Here is a 23,836-nt window from a genome sequence, read left to right as displayed (position 1 = left end):
TGGGACTTCCCTGGTGGTGCAGTGGTTTAGAATCCGCCTGCTGATACAGGGGACACAGGTTCGATTCCTGGTCCAGGAAGATCCCACATGCCACAAAGCAACTAAGCCCATGCGCCACAACTACTGAGCCTGTGAGCCTAGAGTCCATGCTCCACAACAAGAGAAGCCACCGCAATGAGAAGCCCACACACCACAAGGAAGGGTAGCCCCCGCTCGCCACAACTACAGAAAGCCCACCTGCAGCAACGAAGACCCAACACAGCCAAAAAAAGAAAAAAAAAATGATACTATCCCATCTGATTCTTACTAGAAAAAGATGAGAGCTGGAATAAGAAATGTTTTCTTTAGGGAGTTCCCTGGTAGCCTAGTGGTTGGGATTTGGTGCTTTCCGTGTGGAGGCCCGGGTTCGATCCCTGATCAGGGAACCATCCTGCATGCCGCACAGGACGGCCAAAGTACAAAAACAAATTAATACAAATTAAAAGAAAACAAGAAAAAAAATAGAAATTAAGGAAAAAACCATTTAAAAAAGCTTTTTTAAAAAAAAGTTTCCTTTAGCATGGCAGGTCACCATATGCACAGTGGGGAGAAGCTCTTTTTTGCCTTTCAGCTGGGGAACAGCTCCTAGAGAATGCAAAAAGAGTTGCTCTTCCAGACCAAGAGAGTTTATTCCTATTTTTCAAAAGGTTTAACGTTAGAAAATCCTTGAGTAGTATTTAATACATTTATAGGTTAGAGGAGAAAAATATGCATCTCAAAAAAAAAAAAATAAACCCAGCGAAGACGTACATATTATCCAATATCCATTTCAAAGAGTAGATTGGAAGATAAAATACTGGACTTCTAAACTGCAATCAGTTGGACTTACTGCCTCCATTCCCTTATTTATTTATTCACGAATTTTTCTTCCAGTTTTGTTGAGATATCATTGACATACAGCACTGAAAAATTTTAAGGTGTACAGCATAATGATTTGACTTACATACATCATGAAGTGATTATCACAGTAAGTTTAGTGAAAGTCTATCATCTCATATAGATACAAAATTAAAGAGAAAAAATTTTTTTCCTGTGATGAGAACCTTTAGGATTTACTCCCTTAAAAACTAACATGTAGGGCAGAGTCAAGATGGCAGACTAGGAGGACGTGGAATTTGTGTCTCCGCACAACTAGGGCACCTACCAGGCACTGGAGGGTGACCACGGACACCTAAGGACACGGGAGGCACACCCAGCGACCGGGTAGGACGTGGGGCGTGGGGGGAGTGAAGGCGGAGGAGAAGTGGAGGCAGGACGGGACTGGCGTCCCTGAGGGGTGTCTGGGGGAGGGGAAGGGATCCCACGCGCGAAGGAGGAAATTGGGGAACCACTGGGCGGGCAGAGGATCAAAAGGGAGCGTGGCCAGGCTTCCCCTGCCCAGTTGGGCCCCCAGGAACCTGCTGAGATCCCTGGCCTGATCCTCTGCCCACCTAGGCCCCCTCCAGCCATGCAGGTCCTGAGGGAGCGGGAGGGAGAGAAGGGGCAGCAAAAATAAAGGCCGGACCTCCAGGACCGGCACCCCTGAGGGGTGGCTGGGGGAGGGGAGGTGTTCCGACACCCAGTGGGACCCACCCACGTTTAGGGGTCCAAAAGGGATGGGGGAGACCCTGGGGGAGCCCGTGGGGGGTGGCACGGAGGAATGGAAGTGAACGGCGGCCAACGCTTTCCCTGTCCACTTAGGCACCAGGGAGTCTGTTGGGCTCCCAGGCCTAATTCTCTGCCCTCGGAGCCTCCCTGCTGCCGCCCAGGGCCCGAGCCCTGCCCCTATACCCCACCCTGGGCCCTACCTCTACACTCGGAGACCTCCTCGGAGACCCCCTCCAACCACGCTGGGCCTAAACCCCACCCACACACCCTCACCCAGGGCCCTACCTCCAAACTCCAGAACTCCACACTCCAAAGGCCCTCCTTTGGACGTGCTCGCAATGTTTTATTTATTCCCCCTAAAAATTAAACATTTAATAAACCCAGTTATAATAGCAATAAAGGAAGAAATTTGGCTGTTGTTTTAGATGAGATTGAGGGTCTCAAAATTGGAACGAAGAACAGATCAGATACGAGTAGAAGGCAAAAAAGGAGGGAAGCTTCAAAACTTTGTGTCGTCTCTTGACTCAGACCTTTCCATGAATTTATTACTCTGTTTAAAGTTTTGTGAATTTCATGGTATCAAATACATTCACATTTACATTGATAGTAAAGAAAAAAGGTATATTAAAAAATAGAATATTTCTAGACGATTCATTTTTCAATTTTAAAATTCTTTTCTATTAACATAGGTGATTCAGAGCTGATGTCAATCTTAAAAAACAAACAATTTAGGGTTATCTGATTGGCCGACAAAATATATGTTTCTCTGGTTTACACTCCTCCACAAAAACTGCATGGCCTTCCCTCTCTGTCTCTTGTCTCACTGCAGACTATTATTTTAACTTCACGTAATTTCAAATTTTAGAAGACTCTAAAAACGGCAGAACTTGGGGTAAATTATTAGTCTCCTAAATTTATTTGCAGATCATCAATTTGCTGTCTGCTGTAAATTATTATAAAAATGTACAATGCTTTCCGTTATTTCAGTTAATAACGTCTACCCTAAAGTTAAAAATGTCAACCAGGTTAAAAAAAATACATGGAACTATTCTTCCATAGGATTTTTATAACATGAAAATTAAATTTTAAAAAGGGTGACACTGGAGTCTCCGGTGGCTTCAATATCAGGACAACTGTTTGTAGCTCTTTAATCAGTTGGAAATCATGACAAAAATCATGACTAGCTAGTATGAAGCAGGCTAGCTAGAATGAAACAGGCTAAGTAAATGTAAAATCACTATCAAGGCTGATAGTATTGAAAGGGAAATCAAGAAGTAAGAGCGAATCAAGGCTTGTAAGTAAGTAAGAGCGAATCAAGGCTTGTAATCTCTGAAGAGAAACCAGAGAACAATGTCTTTGCAAATTCACTGCTAAACATTAATGATCCAGCCCCATACTCATGATTCTTCAAAACTTCACACTATCATACTTCTTAAAATCATTCTTTTAAAATTCATTTCCCCAAAGTCTAGCTGCTGCAAAAGAACACAGGAAAGAGTCACAAGTATCTAATAAGGAAAATGTTATTTCTTCTCTCAAAACAGTGGGCCATCAAAGACAGAGGAGTTTCTTAATCTAGTTTTGTTTTGTGTCTCTTTTTTTTAACATCTTTATTGGAATATAATTGCTTTACAATGGTGTGTTAGTTTCTGCTTTATAACAAAGTGCTTTATAACAAAGTGAATCAGCTATACATATACATATATCCCCATATCTCCTCCCTCTTGTGTCTCCCTCCCACCCTCCCTATCCCACCCCTCTAGGTGGTCACAGAGCGCTGAGCTGATCTAGGGGTAGGACAGAAATAAAGACACAGACGTAGAGAATGGACTTGAGGACACGGGGAGGGGGAAGGGTAAGCTGGGACGAAGTGAGAGAGTGGCATGGACATGTATACACTACCAAACGTAAAATAGATAGCTAGTGGGAAGCAGCCGCATAGCACAGGGAGATCAGCTCCGTGCTTTGCCTTGTGCCTTAACATAACATAGTCAAAAGTAAATGTTTCCCTGATTTGCTCCCTACAATGAAGCTGGCAAAAGTGCCAAGTAGATATTGTTTGCAAAGAGGTACTTTCCAACTTGGATATTTACAACCATGACAGGCTCCAAGTAGAGAAATTTCTGTTCCGAGATATACTGAACTTCCTCAAAAGGAAACAAAAATGCTGAAACAATTTTATTTTAAATTTTATTCTTCTTTCAAGAAGAAAGGGACACTTTGTATTCAGATCAGAGCTACCAATCAAATCCTGACAGACCAGTACTTCTCAGGTAGTATTAACATTTGTCACCAAAATTTCAATGAAATCAGGTGGAGAACTCATAAGGAGGAAGATTTTCTTAGCTAGTGTCGGTCAGCTCTGCTGTGACCGTGAGGATGGAAGGGGCCAAGTGGTTTCTCCTGGTAATGTGTATAAAGTGTGTCTTCCACACCCCCCAACAACATAAGTTATCCCAAAATGCAGTCTCTTCCATTTAGAAAGGAAAATCTACTCTATTATTGGCTGCAAAGTGTTAGGACTCTAAGCTGAATACAGAAAGGCAAATTACAGGCACTGCCAGTTTTTCAATCTAGACAATATCAATCTTACAAGTTATCCTTTTTCAAATTCCAGTCCTTAAATATACTTAGAGTTTTCAATCAGAGCTCCAAGAACAACCTACCCCCACAGGACAAAATTTTCTCTCTCTACAGTCACCTGAAGTGTGAGTGTATTGTGTATTCACTTGGATTTCAAGAGCAGAACATTCCGATTTTCCTCTTAACCCTTCCCTGGCTCTAGACTGCATCACGTTTTCCCAATACCCTTGGTTCCTAAAGTAACTTGATATTACTTTTGGTTGCTATTGGCTTTTTCTCCCTACCTGCTTCTTTCTCATCTCATTTCTTCTCAATTAGTACTTTGCTACATGTCACTTTTTTACATCATATATTCATATTTTCTGGCCTTCAGTCATTTTATATTTGATTTCAGTTCACCTGCACTCCCTCACTGGGACACAGTATAGAATAGTGTTGGACAAAAAATCCTTGCATCAGTAAGCATGGAGTCCTAGACATCTGTCAGATAGGATATTTCTTGAATTATAACTTCAGGGCTCAAAGCATTGAGCTACTGCAGCTGTAATAGCCAACTTCATTGTATGAATATAAAATAAACTAGAAATTAGAAATTCAAAGTATCTCCTACACTCCTAGGAAGCAACCTGCCCACTGACAAGGACTAGAAATCTCTGAAGAAGTTTTTGTAAGTGGTAACAATCATTAATTTAGTAGAGCTATGCCTATTACCCATATATTGGAAGGTTGAACAGCTCGTGAAAAATACCTTTCTTTACCACTGATGTTAAATTATAAAGCTATTAAAAACTTAAGATCTTGGGAGATTGGGATTGACATATATACACTAATATGTATAAAACAGATAACTAATAAGAGCCTGCTGTATAAAAAAAATAAATAAAATTTAAGAAAAAACCCAAAATGTAAGAAGCTTTCTCTGACATTCTCCCCAACAACTCCCACCCATAAGAGTTACCATGACAACACTTCCTTTTTACCAGGATGTGAAAAAGCAAAAACACAATCCAGAACTCTTCCTGGAAAGTCAGTGTCCAGTTAATTCCTATATTCATTCATAAATACCCCAACAAAATCTTGTCTTAAGAACATATATTTGGAATGTTGGCAGCATAAGTTATGGCCAGATTCTGTCTGCCGCTTCTTTTCTAAATCTAATAATCTACACAGTTAATAGGCAATTTCCCCCTTCACAAGTGAGATAACATTTCATGAGGTTACTTTCAAAACCACATTGACACTGCTGATCTAGGTTGGGAAGTGGGCTCATGAATTTGCTGGCCATCCCTTCAGAACCCCTCTGTAGGAAAAGTCTAGATGTGTAAGAAAGAATAAAGTCATTAGAGACCATGTAATTACACAAAATGCAAAGGGAGTTGTAACCAACAGACAAGATTTTTTTTTTTTTTGCAGTACGCAGGCCTCTCACTGCTGTGGCCTCTCCCGTTGCGGAGCGCAGGCTCCGGACGCGCAGGCTCAGCGGCCATGGCTCACGGGCCCAGCCACTCCGCAGCATGTGGGATCTTCCTGGACCGGGACACGAACTCGTGTCCCCTGCATCGGCAGGCGGACTCTCAACCACTGCGCCACCAGGGAAGCCCAACAGACAAGAATTTTGATAAATGCCAGAAAAATAGAAAACGGAGGCTCATAGGTTGATAGATAAAAATAAATGGAAAATTCATAACCTAAAATATATCGCTAGGGACTTCAAAGGAAACCAGTTTGCCCAAAGCGAACCCCATGGAGATGTAACACCCAGAGACAACAAGTAATTTGAATTTTATGAGCTTTAAATGATATGAAAACATTGTGCTGAAAGAGTAGATATGCAGGATCACTGATGGATGGGACATCCATCCTGCTCAATTGTCATTTACCACCAGGCCTCCGTCCTGAATGGTCCCTCATTTCTTAAGATATTTGTTACCTTAGGAGGTAAGGTTAAAAAGCTAATTTCTAATCTGCAGTATGTAAAGGAATGTCCTACGCTGTCTCAATTTAGTGAATTCACTCAATACTAATTTTTTTTAAAAAGTAATACAAGCCAAATAGTAGATTATCCCAAACCATTATATTAATCTCAGAGTAGTAGCTAAAGTTTCCTTCCGGATCTGGTATAGTATTCCAGGGACAACCACAGAAAACATCTAGTCATCTAGAAATTTCTATAAAATTTCCACACTGTAAAACACTGAAATTTTCACTCTAACCTACATTCTAGGTGACGATGCACTCCAAAACAACACTAGGTATGACACTTTACACTGAAATACTATAACCACAGAAAACTCACTGCCTCATGACACTACAGCATAGTGGCTAAATATCCAAATAATAATTTGGAAGCAACTTAAATATTCATTGAAGTTTCTCAGTAATTCCAAAGGATGAATCTCTATGTAACTCATCTAACCAAGCACAATTCCTTAAAATCATTTGCATCCCTCCTGAGCAAGCTTTCTTCCATGGATGGTCTCTTCATCTCAAGCGTTCATTTCTCTCTCTCTTTCTCTGTAAATTTTGCAACTTGCAGCTACCTGAAAGACTCTCTCTTTCTTCTTTCTTCCCTCTCAAAATCTCCCACCAAACCAGCCCATGCTCCTTTCTCTATGCTCATTCTGACCTGCTAGATATATTCATTTCTTTCTCTGATCCTTTCAGTGTAAATCAGTCAAGCTTATTTCAATGATTCCTGATGCCCCCTTCATTCATAGACCTGATTATGGACAACAAAGATGTTTCTCTGTAAAGAGAAAACTAGACATACTGTTTCTGTTACATATAAACAGTAATATCATCATAAACGGTTGCTTTGAAGCTAAAAGAAATGATGTATTTGCATATATTCCTGACATAGGAAGAATTTTTCGGTTAAAGAAAGAAAAGTAGTGAGATGGGAAGGAGGACACAGTTCGGCCAGAATCCTGCATCCCTCTGGGTACAGCCTCTCAATCCCGCTACCACTTAGCATCCTGTAGAAAGAATGGGAATAAGAGAAAGGAGAAGGAGAAGGGATGGTAGAGAAGAGATGGGTGGTTAGTATGAGGAAGGAGCAACTGGTGTGGAGAGGAATACAGCTTGGCTTAGTGTGTCTGCTGCTCCATGGGTGAAGCTGTATGTGTGCCAGGTGGTGAGGAGGGCAGAGGAAGCCACAGAGCTCCAGAACATTGCTCATTTCTCTTCTTCAACACTTAGAGAATCCGATCAGTTTTGGGGCAGCCACTAGGGGGCAGTAGCAGATGACTGCCACGCTCTAGAGGTACACTCTTGAATGGTGAGGGCTCCAGTTATCAAAAGCAGCTATCTTTTATATGCCAATAAATATAGCCTACTAAAAGGCTGCAAAAAGACACATTCGTGGAAAGTTACCATTTTTAATTTGGAGCTTTAATTCAGTTATCTAATTTTTCTAGTATTTGATTTTATATATCAGCTGTAGGACAATTATTAAACTTAAAGAAAAAATACATATTATCCCTTCCCATCTCAAGTTACCCAGGAGACGAATGGTCAAGTGACAATTCTAGGAGAGGATTTTTCAGATTCAACCCACATTCACTGAGAACCTACTCTTTGTGCCAATTATAGTACCAGAATTTTCCATGGACATTCTTATGTGAGGTGGGTATGAAAAGTTATTTTCTGAAGGGAAGGTAAAAGATTTCACTTCACACACACACACCCACACACACCAAAAAAAAAAAAAGATGCAAAAATCAGAGGAAACTAAATACTAGAAGTTCAGTTCTGTAGTAATGTATGCAAATCCAATTCTGACTAATTTTATTCTTACCTCAATATATGTCAAAACTTCTCCCAAATGGGAAAATGACAAAGTTGAGATTTTTAAATTTTGTTCTGTGTTGTTTTTAAATGTGATTTTGTGTGGCTGTTATTCTCTATACAAAATGATTATGGCCCTCACAAATAATAGCTAGCTAACAATTCTATAGCATTTTGAAGCTTACAAAGTATTTTCACATACAAAACTCTTGATCTTTAAGAAGATTCTGTAAAACAGGAGCCAGGATATAATAGGAAGCTTCAATTCCTAGCTGAGAAAACATTTCAGACCTGTAACTGTGCTGACTGGTGTCAGCCTCTATTCTGGAGTGGTGACACTTTAATAAGCTTATGGCAGGCAGTGGACATTATAACAAGGCTTCGCTCAGATACTGATACAAAGTGTCACCACTGGCCAACTAGTTTTATAGAGTTTTTATGGGAATGGCAAAGTAGTTGGTATTCAAGGAAAAGAAATTTTTCTTGCCTGTCCTCTGGGGTACACCAAGAGTGTCTATAACTTGTCAGCTGAACTACAAGCTCAGCCCTGATAGCTTCTGAATTTGCTCACTAAATCATTCAAAGAGTCATCATGAGCTCCACCTTTCCTGGTTCCCATAACCAACCGTTCACCAACTTCTTCCTGATTCTACTTCTTTAGTATTCCTAAAAGCAGGCACACCGGAGTAGGACATATATGCCTGTGAATTCCATCTATGTTTCCACAAGCCAAGTGAACTTAAATAAGTAACTTATTGTTAACCTTAGTTTCCTCTTCTATAAAATGGCCACTCTAAGAGTATCTAACTCACAGGGATATGACAAAGATTAAATGAGTTAATAAATGTAACTGAGGTGGAAGAGTCAACTTAAGCCAACGTTTTTCACAGTAAGTTTCAAGGAATATTAGTTCCGCAAAATGTTCTTCAAATAAAAAAGGATTCATGGTTAAATCAATTTATTAAACATTACATTCAATGCCCATGTCTCAGTCAGCCATGGTGTACATTAGTATATTAAAGGGTCTCCAAATTCTTGCAGGAAAACAAAACAAAAACAGTTGTCCTAACATTCCCTAAGCTTTTTTAACCAGAGGGCCTTTGTGTGCACATGTAGCAGCTATTTAAAATTCTGCAGAACCAGTGTTCTGAGGAAGGCATTTGAAAAAATGCTGACTTGGACAAGAGCCACAGTTATCATTTTGGAAGTTATTTCAGCCTCAGGTTTCCAACAGTTTTTGATTTTTTTTTTTTTTTTTTTTTTGTAAAAGAGACTACTATCTCCTAATGTTCAGAGTCATCATAAACTCGCAGAAAAATGAACCAAATTGTCCTGTGGGAAGCTGTGTCATAAGGGTAGTAGAACGGTATGAACTTCTTCTCTCAGGAGAGAAGTTTTACGTACAAATATGTAAAAATCCGATAAAGAGTGGAAAGAACTCTGGGGAGATTCAGGAAGTGGATAAGCTCATGCCTGTGACGAAGGCGGACTTGAGATGAGATCACGGTGCCTGAGTTCCAATACCTCTACCTCTGACTATAAAACTATTGATTGTACATGAGGTAAGAGGGCAATAAATGCTGCAGCCTGATTGCCTCAATGTCACAGGCTGAATGCAACCCAGTTTTTGACGGCACAGCAGGAGTTCCGAAAGCATCTTATTTTTCTCTTTTTATAGGAGAAAAAATAAGCCGAGCTCACGTTTATTGCTCATATGCGGCCTTTTCTTCTCTACCGTGACATCCCCTAATTCTTCACAAACATAGGACTTATCCCTCCTTTTAGAGATAAACTAGCATTTCTCAAATCACATTAGTCATTTCTACTTAGCCATGTTTGGATTCAGTCTAACTAACAGAATCAACTTAGCTCCCCTATAGCAGAGTCCTATTTTTCAAAGTATATTATAAAAACATGCAGCTGGGAGAGCAAAAGAAAACTAATATCATATCTATTTTGAACAATTTTTACATTTCTATTAAAACCAAGGTAGCAAAATACCTAAGTTGTCTTTATTAACCTCTCCCATTTTGGCTTTAGTTTTCATAGGGTATGAGTAGCCATGCTTCTTTAAAATAAATATCCCAAATTGGGGAAAAAAAAAAATCACATAAGGAAGCTCTCTGTTCAGTGAGGTTTACACCGTAGGATCACTTCTGTATAGTTGAATGATGGAGGGCTTAAACTTTTAAATCTAAAAAACAAGTAAACAAAAACAGAAAAATACATCCAACATAACTCTCACTATCTGAAGTATCCAATCTGAGAATAATAGATCTGGAAGAAATTTTAGTGAATAACTACATCTACATTAAATTCCTAATTTTATAAACATGGAACTTGAGCCTCCAAATATTAAGTAATAAAGCACAAACCTATCTCAGGATGAATGAGAGGTCTGGGGAAAAACAAGTTTCCTAGTTTCCAGGGACACTTTCCACACCATGCAGAACCTCCTAGGGTCTGTCCTCCAAGTCCGTGTGTGCCCTGAACAACATGAAATCACACCCCTGTCAAATATTTTATGGAGACCATTTATAAAAATTGGCTGATTCCTTGATAAACTAGTTTAAGGATAGGATAATTAAGGGATTTAATTCACAGTTGCCAAGCTTAAAGTCGGTTCCTGCTAGGAGATTTATAGAGCATAGGCCAACTGCAGTGTCCCTGCCGGTTCCCTTTAAAAATTTTACAAATTTTAGATCAGTAGTCTCAAAGATCTTATAGCGGCTTAATCTAGAAATCATGTCTGAATTTTGGAACCTTAAAAACATGGCCTGAATGCAGAAAAATGCATGTACCAACAGATCTGACAGCTACAAAAGCAGTCAAATGAGAGCTCGATACAGCAAAGCCTAGCAGAGTGTCAGAACAACTTAAGAAATACAGGACAGGGATGACTTTGAGGAAGTCCTGGAAACTCATTGAGAGTTGGGTTTTAGTGTCATAGACAGCAACATTAGTGTGATATTGACAGAAGGGATGGAAAAGTGAAGCACGATAAGAAGGAACATAGGTGTGGTTTCACAGACTATAACCTTAAGAGGACATAGATCCAGGTGGTATTACTTTTAAATGAGAACTTTTCTCTTAGGTACGTTTGCTGCGATTATAGTAATTAAGCACACTGCAGCCAAGGTGTCACTGTGCCAGTTATGAAGGATCTGAGGTGTATGTTGCAGCAAGAAAGTTTCCTTTTCTTATTTTCTAAAAATATTCTATATTAACGGGTTAAATATAACTTCTAAAACTATCTTATAAAAATGATTTAGTTCAGTTCTGAGACGAGACATCACTCTTCCCTGCTGTTTCTCTCTACATACAATTCAACAAACACTCATAGCAGGTCGATGCATAATTATTTTTCAGGAGTCCTTCGAAGAGTGAATAACTAAACACAGTTCGGTAACATCCATGCCATGGACCTACTCAGCAACTAAAAGGAACACAACAACATGGATAAATCTGGAGGGAACCATGCTGAGTGAAAAAAGCCAAACCCAATAGGTTACGTACAATATGATTTCATCCACACAGCATTCTTGAAATGACAATTTTAGAGAAATAGAGGATATAGTAGTTATTGCCAGGCACTGAAGGGAGGCATCTGGGTAGCATGTGGGTGTGGCTATTAAATGAAAATTTGGGATCCTTGTGGTGATGGCAATGTCTTATATCTTGACTACAGTGGTAGATACATGGGCCTACAGAGGTCAAAAATGCATAGAAACACCCATACACATGTATAAGTGAAAGAGGAGATGTGAAAAAGATTGGTGGACTGTATAAATATCAAGATCCTGCTTGCGCTGTTACACCATAGTTTTTCACGATGTTATCATTGCGGGGAAAACTCAGTAAAGGAGACATGGAATCTTTATCATTTCTTACAACTACATGTGAATCTGCAATTATCTCAAAATAATGTTTTATTCCAAATGATTTTATAACTGATAAAAGCAATCAAATACTAGTCAAATTTAGTACCTTTCTGTGTCCTTGTTATATCCTTCTGTCATTTATTTATGGATTTAAGAAAGAACACCATTTTACATCTCTACCCCTGAGTTTATGCACAATTGCACATTTCTGCAACTTCACTTAGAGATAAGGATCCATGACCTCAACAAAATGGAATAGGGACTTGGGAGGATTTCAGCTTCTGGCTCTATTTTCCTTCTTTAGACAGTGAAAGCTTTGAGGAAAGATGTCTGTTAAACTTTTGATTCAGTCAACAGACATATTAACGTTTTTCTTTTTAGTTTCATGCTCTTATCAACTACTGATCTCCATCTACAGCTGGAAGCGACATATTTTATTCATATATAATACTTTTCAGTTCCTGTAATTCTCTTGTACGTTGTATATTTTACATAACACTGATGTGTCCACTGAGCCTTTCAAAAGTACCCTAGGATACAGGGTTCACATATATTTTAGTTTAGTAAATCTACCATAAGAAAATGATTTTTTCCCTGTTATTCCTCTATTCTACATTATCACTTTATGTTTGTAACCTTACTGATACTACTCATCATGTCAAAATTGCGCTTATTTTTCTCCTCCCAAGGTTAAAGTAAGGATTAAAATACCATTTATCATTTTTATTGCTTTATTATCCCCATAAACGTCTAGAGTCGCCATCCTCCTTTGCCCTTCTTTGGTGTTGGTATAAAGAGGCACTTTCCATTTTATGTTACGTCCTTCTTTAGTTGCATTGTATTTTTGATTTGCTTTTTCCAATTTGACCTCTATTATTTTTTTTAGCTTTCTTTTCCCTGTCTGTGTCACTTTCATTATTTACCAAAATAACTAAGCACTTATGATTTTTCCTATTTTTCATGAATAATAATAGCTTTATTAGTGCCCCACCTGTATTTTCCCTGATGAACTACTAGATTCCTTGGATACTATTAGATTACCCCGGGAATCTGACTCCAACTAGATCCAGATAATTGAATCCAGCTTCTGAATTCTTAATCAGATTAAATCATTTTATATGGCATACTTTTGTATCTTAGTAAGTCCTTTTAAATATTTTGTAGAACAAAACACAAACCAAGTAGATGGACAGATAGGGCGGAAAGAACCTGCCAAACAATTAGGTAAAATAAGAAAGAAATTAATTCTTAATTATGGCTTCTGATAAATAATGGAACGACCTCTTCTCCAGCCAGTCTACGCTTTGCTGCCCAAAATGTTTCCCTGAAGTGTAAAGCTGAGAATGTCTCTATCGAAAAGCTCACTGTAGCTTAAAGAATATCACCTTGTGTTCTAATAGTTTTTGAAACCCTATAAAATTTAGCTTTAAGCCATCTTCCTTCATTCTGCATGATATGCTCTGCTCAGATAGTCCTCTGTACTGGCAGCTCAGGATCACACTCAATTCCCTAAATAAACTGTGCCCCTTTCCACCTCCCTATGAAAACCTAGTCAACATTCCTCATCTCCATCAATGAACTTACAGCTTACACTCTGTAGGCGGGATATGCCTGCACATCCAATAGATGTGCACTCCCAACTCAGGGATGGGGACTGAATCTGTAACACCTCTAAATCATTCCAGCACTGTGTAGAGCAGTGGCACACTGGAGGCACCTTATTCTGGAATGAATAGATAGATAAATGGATGGAAGGATGTATGGATGGATGGATGCTTTTGCCATGGCCTACACACTCTTCCAACCATTTCTAGCCACCAAAGTAATTGAAGATCCAGTTTGAATTCAACAAACTTTATCCAGTCCCTCCAGTTGGAGGTAATCATTACATAGTTTAATTCATAGTTTGTTCTTTAATCTGTACCTTCTAAGCATGCTTTTATTATAATTATTCAAGTGTACTGTTACCTTTAATGGAGTAAATCATTTGCTATCTGGGAGTTTATTTTATTGAACCTTGTACTCCTCAACGGCTTAGCATCCTGCCTAGCAGGGAGCAGTCACTGAATAAATGATCTGTGCACAAGTCAACTTCCTCATCAATAATCTTGGATCAGTGCTCCACATGAAGTCAGTATTTGGAAAACATCAGCATATCGTTCATGACATATTCAACAAGTCCTTACGGAGCCCCTACTCTGTACTAGCAAGAACGTAGTTAAACTTTAATTACCTTGGCTTTGCTTGATGTGTCAAAAACATGAATTTACCAAATGCTTATTTTCTCATAAACACAAATTAATTACTGACCCCAAAATGACTTATTTTGAAAAGAATAAATTTGCATCTAGTGAACAAAAATATAGTTTTGACAACTAATCATCTTGTTACAAGGAAAGGAAGCCAAAAAAGACCTTGTCTGAATAGAATATAAAGGCAGGAGATAGAGTGGCATTTAAAGTCCTATTGGAATGTAGTAAAGGGTCTCGGAGACTTGACTTCACATTCATACTTTGTAGGATGGGAAAAGCTTTATATATTGCTTGTCTCATAGGGTGAATGATCTTTTTTATGCACTATCATATGAAAGAGCATTTGCAAATGCAGGCAACTTTGCAATGGGGAAACAGGCAAAGAGGAAACGCATGGCTCCTAAGAGTCAAGGCAAATAAAGGCTCAAGCGTCCCCTCGAACATTGTTTCCACTCCATTCACTCCATCCTTTACTTCAAGGCTATTTCAATACCCTTCATCATAGAAAAGCTGTTCCTGTATGACATTAGGGAATCTAGTGGTTTTGGTTAAAAACTTTTGATGTTTATCCAAAGCAATATAACCATGAGGCAAATGAGGGGACTCAGAAACTTTCTCTTTCTGTATTTCAAGCAGGTTGAGGAACCCCTGGTATCGCATGTATTTGCCTGACCATTGGCAGGCAAAGACATACATTCAATTAAAATATCATGTTATAAATACTACACTAGAGGTACATAGAAAAGACTGATTTAATGCACTAAATCAGAAAGCTTGCTTGAGTTTCTGGTTGTCCCCAAAGCACTGACTCATGAAGCCCACTTTTTTTTCATACCAAAATAAACATTTGGGGTTTATTATATAGGGCACAGACGAGTTATCGTAGTGTAACTCTTTTTACAGTTACTCCCTACTCAGAACATCAAGATAGAGGCAGAGAAGACATTTCATAGATGGAATTTCAGATTGCAATACCCATTATAGGTCCTCTGCAATAGGCTGGTTTTCCTGGCAAAACAAAACAAAATTTTTATTGCCATATTCGTTTGACACTGAATATGTAGCAGGCAGTGTTCTAGGATCTTTGATATGCAATTTCCTTTAATTATCTCAATAACTCTATGAAGTAGTTATGATTGTTTCACGCAGATGAAGAATCTGAGACTAAAAGAGGTAAAATAACGTGCCCAAGGCTCAGGAATGGAAGGTTGGAACACAAAACGCTTCTTTCTGACTTTGAGGTCTTGTTTTTGACCACTATGCACTGGAATACCAATGCATTTGATCTTCATAGTAAGCCTATTTACTATCCCACTTAACAGATGAGAAAACTGAGGGTCAGAATTCAGTACCTGGTCAAGAGTTACTTTCATCTATGGAGTGGCCCCACACAAAATTAAATGAAGCCGTTCTCCTTCAAATCACCCTTTCCAATTGACTCCATGCTGCTAACAATGAAACATTCTTATGAAGTCATTATCCTTTACTATCTTTATTTATCTTCAAATTACTTATTTGAATAAAAAAAGAATAAAACAAAACAAGCAAAAACTATGCCTCATCTTACAGTAATCTAGAAAGAGTAGCTCTGGTTGGAAGTACAGAAAAGTGAGCCCTCAGTTATTTTAGGCCCATCCGGTAGCCTCCATACACCTTCTCCCTGCGGACTCGAAGTAGCAGATGGCTGTTCTTCTTGCAGTTCAGGCTCCGCTGTTTTCTCTGAACCTCTAGGTTACAGTACGTTTTGTAATCACTAATAAGGACCACCTGCCTCTTGAGAGATTAAGCCTCACAAAACGGAGAAGCCTAATTGTTCAAATTCACTCTCAGGTAGACAATATGCCCTTCATGCGTGGACTGAGATTACTGAATAAAAAACCGAAATCAAAATAAACAGTTATACTAACTCATTGTAATTGCTAAGTTAAGAACATATGTTAGTGCCATAAAAAAGAAAAAAAATATTTAGAACAATGAAGACCATGCTTTTGAGGAAATAAAACACCTCATGATTTTCCAGGAAAAACAAGAAAAGAATAACCTACTTTTACAATTTCTTTCACTCCACTAAGATATATCCAGGGCAAATTTATTGCACTCATATATGCATAATCGTGCACCCTCTGTGCACAAACTTATCCTACAGTTGAATTCAGTCAGAAAAACTGGCTCTTTGAAAATAAGCCAAATTCAATCCAATAACTGGCTGATAAATGCTTACCATTGAGAGTGTGAAATCTATTGCAAATCTGGTTTAAGAGAATAAGAAGGGATGGAGTACATGGGGAAGAGCGCCCTCCGCTGCCATCATCACAACTCCCGTCAGCAGTCAGGCCACAGGCCAGATTCGGGGACTGTCTCTGGGCTGCAGGTGCAAAACCATGGACATAACTTCATCTGTGGCCTGCCCCACTGCACTAGAATTGTTGGTTTGAGTGTCCATCTATCCTTCCACTCTGCGAGCGCCCTGAGAGCAGAGTTCACATTTTCACTCTAATCCCAGCACTTAGCATGCAGTATGTGCACAGAATGAATTTATCTAATCCATTCAAAAATAACTACCTAGGTGACAATATCTAGCCACAGGCTACCACAGGAAAAGAAACTACATACTTATATTAAATAAAGTTTACTTTGTAAGTGCAGATAGATTTGCTAAAGTATTAAGGCCAATATTAAAGGCAGGCAATGGGCTATAGGGACAAATGGTCCCCACTTTAAGTGAACGTATTCTGAACTTGCTAAAGCAAACTCAAGTGCCTCTTCTGACAGAACCTTCACTTCTCTACTCAACACACTCATTCTCAGGTCTCCCACTGACCACACAGAATCATGAGACACTGGATTAATAATAGGTAATGTTTATGGATGTCATGTGGGCCAGGCCCTGGACTAACGGCTTTACTGTATTATTTCATTTAATTCTTATTACAACCATCTAAGGTAGGTGCTATTAATGTTTCTACTTTATAGACGACAAAATTGGGGCAAAGCATTTGTTTGGTGCCTTGCCTGAGATCTAAGCAGAACTTCAGTAAATCTGTCACTTTCCAAGGAACCCCTACTCCACCTCCAAACAGATGACTAATCCTGTTCCCAAGGAGAAACATTTTGTTTGTCCTGATAAAATTCAGAATTCAACCCTTGACGTATGACCTCTCTTCACAAACTAATTCACTCTTTTCTGAGAGTTGATTCTCTCTGTTTCAGTAAAGCTAGCATGGCTATGTAGTTATAAACGATTATAATCATGCATGAGAAATAATTCTTACAAATCGTTTTGATATATTTTATGAGCAATAACACAATAATAAACATAAAACTTTTCATGCACCGTAAATGTACATAAAAGAGCTTGAGATTCAACATAAAGTTTTATAATAAATATATATAGAGAGAGAGATGTGTGTGTGTGTACGTGTGCTTGTGTATATAATTATTTTAGGTATCTTCATATTATATATTAATGCACATATTTTTCAACCATTGAACTTTGTTATTTAAATCCTTAATCATAAGAATATAGTAAGCAGTTTGGCATTCATAAAAGTCAGATAAAAAGTAGCTTCCCTATTTTAACCCATATCAAATTTTCTTTGTTGTGTTTAATTATTTTATTTCACAGAGGTCCACTGTCAAAAGGGCTTTTGCCAAGGAGCGATTGATTTTCAGATTGGCATCAATAACCCACAGAGTTATCAAAGCTTTGTTTCCGTAAGTTTGGGTTGCAGGACAAGGGATAGGGTTTCATCAGGCTGCTACATGTAGTAAGGTGTAGATACGTGGTCTTACGAAGTACAACCATAGTTGCAAATATGAGCTGTCTTTGTGCATTACTGAAAGCGGAACTGTGACAATTATCAGGAAGTCATTACGGAGACAATAAATCATAAATATCCTAGTTTCCTTATTTCTCATTTTCTGCTTCTTTTCTGAGAACTATGGTAACTGGTGCTGCATAAACATAGCACTTCAGGGGCTATATTTGGACATACAGAGGTGAAAAATGTATTAAAAACACCAAATTGGTGTCTTTCGAATGGGTTCAAACACAAGAAAGCACATACACACGTGGAAAACACACACAGGCAAGAATAATCTCTCTCCCCACCCTCATGTATGTCTTAAGAGTTTACCTTCCAGCTAGGATAAGCTGTAGCTAGGAAATGAAAGTATTCATTTACGAAATGAACTCAGCCCTCACAGTGTTACGGTAGCTTTGAGAATCAAGAAGAGGAGGTACTTTTACTAGAGGAAAGAGTGAAATACACATTAGAACAATATAACAGTAGAAGAGTATGTTTCTGGTTTATTAGACACATTTTAAAAGCACCTCACTGCCTACAGGGGAAACACTGCTGCTGTAGAGATTCCTCGGCCACTCAGTTCCTATAAACAGTCCAATGTTACAGATGTATGAGAGAATGTATTATGAACATTAATGTTCATGTATGAAGGAACTCTGATCCTTAGCTGCGACCACAGAGCACACTCCTTGTTTGTCTAGACCAGAAGGAGCCGGCGTGCATAGATACAGCACCACAGGCTGTTAAATTTTGAAATGGTTCCTTACCCCGTGGTAGGCAGATGCTTCTCCAACCACTCCTGTGCCCTCCTCACGCAGCCACTGCCTGCCCTATGCCCTGTGACTTCCCGGGCCTCCCTATCCGTCAAGTTCAGGACGGGCTTCCTGCTCTGGAGCCCCTTAGGCTTAGTGGGTGCTGGTAACAGACAGCGCCCCCCAGTGTCCCCAAAGACCCCTTCCCTCGGATAGCCCCTCTGGAGAGCTGCCTGCCAGCTAGACTCATCTGACAGAGCTTCTCCTCCTGCTGTTATCCCACGTGCCAGCCCCACCTGGTCCCAGCAGGAGGAGACAGAGCCCCGGGTGGCGGACACAGCGTGACACTGGGCAGGCAGATGACCAACTGCCTTTGGCACCAGCCCCAGGCCCTGCGACCTCGCTGCCCTGCGACCTCGCTTCCAGTTGGGCTCTCCAAGTTCTCCTCACGTGGCCACTTGTAGGAACTGCAAAATCTGTGGGCCTTGGGCCTTCATGGCTCTCCAGGGGGACAGGGACAGCTGGCAGCCCTAAGGGCTGTTAAAAAACTGAACATCTCTTTGGGGTACATTAACTTTCTCTGATGTTGTGATTCAAAGAGGTAATGCAAGTACAGATCATGATTGACTTCCATCCAGCAGACATAGCTGCAAGATCTCAACTTATGATGGGGCAAAGGTGAAGCACACTTATTAAGCACCGACTTTGTCATTCATGGCACAGTTTGTCACCCCTCCCCCCAAAACACACACATACACACACATACACACACACTGTACAAAGGTTTGAACAACTGAGCCTTTCAGAAAAGTATAAAGTTTCCCTAAATGTATATTTAGTCACTTAAAAGAAAATGAGATCTTTCATTAAATCCCTGCAGAGAGTAAATATCTCTACAGACATTTAAGACTTCTCATAACATTTTAAAGTTGAAGAAGGATCAAATCATACATTTTCTGAAAACTTATTTACAAGAAGATCAATTCTAACAAATGTTATATTACTTAAAAGTAAAGCGTCTCTCCTTGAGAACAATATACATAAAGTATAAGTTTATATTGATACTTGCTTTTAGATGAAGCTGATTGGTCCAGTGCCCAATGATTTTGTATTCTGTACTTTTGTTGGTTATTTGATACTGGAAGATATCATAACGACCAGGAGCGTCTCCATTTTCATTAAAAGTGACCGGTGTCCCAGCACTACCTATAAATGTTTAGGAAACAATGTTAACTTTTCAGTGAGATAGACCACTGGGCTTATTTCTCTCTAAGAAAAAAATGGTAGATAAAAAATATTGTGCATAGTAAGAGATATGCAGCTAGTAATCCACACAAGGTCATTCTTGGTAGCATAATATCTCTGACACGAAAAGAAGCCCAGACATACTTTCAGGAAGAAGACGTGCTTCGTTACGCACATTAGAAAGTAAATGATGAGAATCCAAGTTAGGCGACAAACGTAACAGTTAAATAAATAGAAGTTGATAGGCTGGACAGCCAATAGTGGCTACGGAGAATGGCAGTTAATAGAGAAGAGTGTAAACGCCTTGAAGCGTAACAGCTATTGTACAATATGAACTATGAACAGCAATTCAACATGTGGCAGGAGAACGTCGCAGCCAGATTCCCTAGAGTTTTACGTTATTCTGACTTGAACTCCACTCTGAAGCAATTGCTGTATTCAATGTCTCTTCTAAGCCTCTGCTTTGGCTACCTCTGCCCAAGAGTCTATCCATGTGGGCTACGTTTAGGATCCTCTCAGTGGGTGACGCAGTGGTCGCTGGGAAGTCCCAACTCCGCTCAGATCATAAAAGTTCCCTCAATTCACTGTGATAGTGCAGTACTGGCGGGGCAGCAGGATGCAAGAAATGTCATCTTTTCTAACCTTCCATTTCTCCCAGAAGCTTTCATCTTTTTCTCTTACCAGCTTCTGCTCACTTTTACTTTCTCTCTCATTAACTTTTACATAATCACAGGTTTTAAGAGTAGAAAGGGATCACTACCCGCAATGTTTTCTTGTTCCATCTATAGCCTCACTTTCTATATAGAATTTCCTTTTCTCTACTAGCCTTTGGAGCCTGCCCACAGCCCACACCTTCATCTTCTTGCCTTACTCTTTACTGTCTCGACAAATTCGCCTAACATCAATCCCTTTTCTTTGTGCCAATCTTCTCTCTGCAGGTTCCCTTCCCTGAATTTCCTCTCACCATATACCGGATTTAATTTCTATACTATACTAGAAACTGTCCCCTTCTTGCTATCTCTTTTCTATATTTTACTCCCCCAAAATATATACTACTAATAGTTATACATGTCAGCTCTATATATTTCCATCTTATAATGAGTTCCTTATTCTACCTGCGGAGTTTTAAACTAAAACCAATAATCACAAAAGTCTAAAACATTCCTCTTTGGAATCTTCCTAAAATTTGAATGCAGTGTGAAGTCTCTGATAAGATGCCTGGTATCTGCAAACAACTGCTAAGGACATAAGAGATAGCACAGCATGGAGAAAAGAGCACTGTTTTGAGAGTCAAGAGCTGCACATTCATGCTCACTTTGCTTCTGCATTTATTTTCACAACTTATGTACTCTCTTTACTTGTCACATAGGGACTTAAAAAATAAAGATGAACATATTTTTAAGTCTCAAAAGATCTATATGCATTTAAATTATTATTATTAGTTCACATGGGAAATGACTTTATATATAAATCAAGAAAGAAATAGGGAATTAGAGAAAAAAATAGGAGCTCTCCAATCAACCACTATCTTAACTACTCCTTAGATACTCAAGTGGAAACCCACGTGCTATAACGGATCAAAACCTTTTCTAACTCCAAGTGAATGTGAGTAGGTTAACTTTTAAATCCTCAGATTCCTCATCTGTAAAATGGGAGTAATAATAACACTCATAGAGTTGCTATGAAAATTAAACAAATAGTTGCAAAGAACAATGCCGGTGGTAATTAAATATTATGATGATGATGATGATTATTCACCCCATATGTATTCTCAGTACATACCAATGTAGAGTAATAGACAGGATATTAAACATTCTTTTAAGTAATATCTAGACAAAGGATTATGGAAATTCAATGGATAAGAGATTACTGGATAGAAAAATACACATCAGTTATGAATTTCACATTAACATCATCAACAAGTCCTGACATTTACATGCCATTTCAAAATTCTGATGTCATATACTCCATGAATAAAGTATTATTTACTTTTGTCTAACTAAATTCCCCAATATTGTCATACTCCTCACTGAATGGCTCCGTATCTCCTACGACAGCATCCCGATCTTTTTTACCATAATGATACCCAGGCTAGGAGAATGTCACTTGTGTAACACATTCTCATGAATGTACTCTGAGTTATATATAATTCGTAGTGTGCTAGCTGTTTCTATCTCTCTTTTCTCCAACTCAAGAAGGTATCCTGGAAAGGAAGCTAATGAGAGCTGTATTACCACAAACATAATTGTCCAACTTGGATACTTCAATATAATTATTAATAGCAAGTTACACTAAATTTGGCATTGCACCAAGAGGCAATATACTAAAGTATACATACTATATATAAGTATAATACACTGGAAATGTGGGTTTGGGGGCCAGGTCATCGCACTTCTTAGATGATCTCAGGTGAGGTACTTGATCTGTCTGTCCCTCACTTGGCTCATTTTTAAAATGGGCTAATTGTAATTCCCATCTCAGAGGGATATGAGGATTCAGTGAATCAACATACAGAAACCTTTCAGTAAATAGTAAGCACTATATAAATATTAACTCTTATTTCCCTTATTGTTTTATGGCAGTGCTGTGTTTGAGATCCAGGGTCTATATGAGAGCATAAGGGCTTCTCAGTGAGCATGTATGGCTTTTCCGGAGTCACCCTTTCTAACCCTTGCTCTCCTCTACTAACACAAAGCCAAATATACCTAAAATCCAGTTCTTTAAATTCACCATGCACTTTCTCACGATCCTGTTTCGCATGTTATTTTCTATAAGTTCACTTCCTCCTTTATCCTAACCTTTCTTCTCTATATAGTTCCTTCAAGATGTGTCTTAAAGGCACACCTATAAGGATCCTTATCTTCTAAATCTGGAGCAGGGACCCAAGTGCCTCTTCGCGTCCTGTCCTTCTCTATCATGGCACTCACTGCTCTCTGTACACTTGTACTATCCATCCCCATTCCTGATCAAAACATTCATTCAACAGATATTTATTGAGAGCCTATTACGTGCTCAGTACTGGTTGGACCCTCTGCCTTCCTCACAAGACCGTGGTCTCCTTAATAAAGGCAGAGTGCATTTCTTATCTTTGTGGGCACGGCACCAAAGACTGCTTGACATTGAGTGTGCCATCAATAAATTACAGTAGAGCATGAAAGAGGCACCCACAAACGATTCCAAGCAAATCCACGTTCAGCTTCTTCATAGCATTATGAACTTCACTTCTATCAGCTCTCGTCTTTTATGTTCACAAATGAAGGGACCAAATCAGTCCCTTTTACACTGTTATCAGTGTGATGTTAGAAACCACTCTTGCCACTTGTTTTAGTAATCTGATTTCTGATCTTGGGCTAGGCTTGCAGTTGAATTACTTCAACCCTTTCAACAAAGAACTGATTCAATTGCATATTGGCTTATCTCAAATAATTGCCCTGGTACTGTGGTCTGTGTAACAAAGAACACCCTTGAGTAACCATGAGAGGCTATGTTGTTTATTAATTTCAACAAGTAGAAATTTGAATGATCACCCTTTGTACTGAAACTGGGCACCCTGAAAAACAGAATTAAGTGGCATTTTGTCCAGAAAAAAAATTGAAATGACAAACGTCTCGATATATCCATCAATGTACTATGGTTTACTAACAACACAAGAAATATAAATATATTTTGTTAGGCTAAATTCATATATATATATATATATATATATATATATATAGTAAATTATGCTTCAGCAAGTTTTCTTGTGCTTCTTTCCTTCCTAGACTTTAATTATTTCAGAAATTTTGAAGTGCACTAATTTTTTACATACTCTTTAATCAATGTGGGTTAGTGGAGAAATGGAAACAAACAACATGGAGGTGGAGGTAACTTTTACTAGTCAGATACTGCTCTCAGAGTCCATATAT

At 38.9% G+C, this 23,836-nt stretch overlaps 1 protein-coding gene across 1 annotated transcript in view; it reads right to left on the bottom strand.

The window, feature by feature from the left end:
• Positions 1–23,836, bottom strand: part of GRM8 (glutamate metabotropic receptor 8) — a 749,540-nt gene that overhangs the window by 137,656 nt on the left and 588,048 nt on the right. The window contains exon 7 of the mRNA XM_060155979.1: positions 19,756–19,892. Coding sequence (XP_060011962.1) covers positions 19,756–19,892 — 137 coding nt within the window. The remainder of the gene's footprint in view (positions 1–19,755; positions 19,893–23,836) is intronic.

The sequence above is a fragment of the Lagenorhynchus albirostris genome, chromosome 8 (assembly GCF_949774975.1).
Source record: "Lagenorhynchus albirostris chromosome 8, mLagAlb1.1, whole genome shotgun sequence".
Lineage (NCBI taxonomy): Eukaryota > Metazoa > Chordata > Mammalia > Artiodactyla > Delphinidae > Lagenorhynchus > Lagenorhynchus albirostris.
The sequence above is the reverse complement of the archived record's forward strand: the minus strand, read 5'-3'. Positions and strand labels throughout refer to the sequence as shown.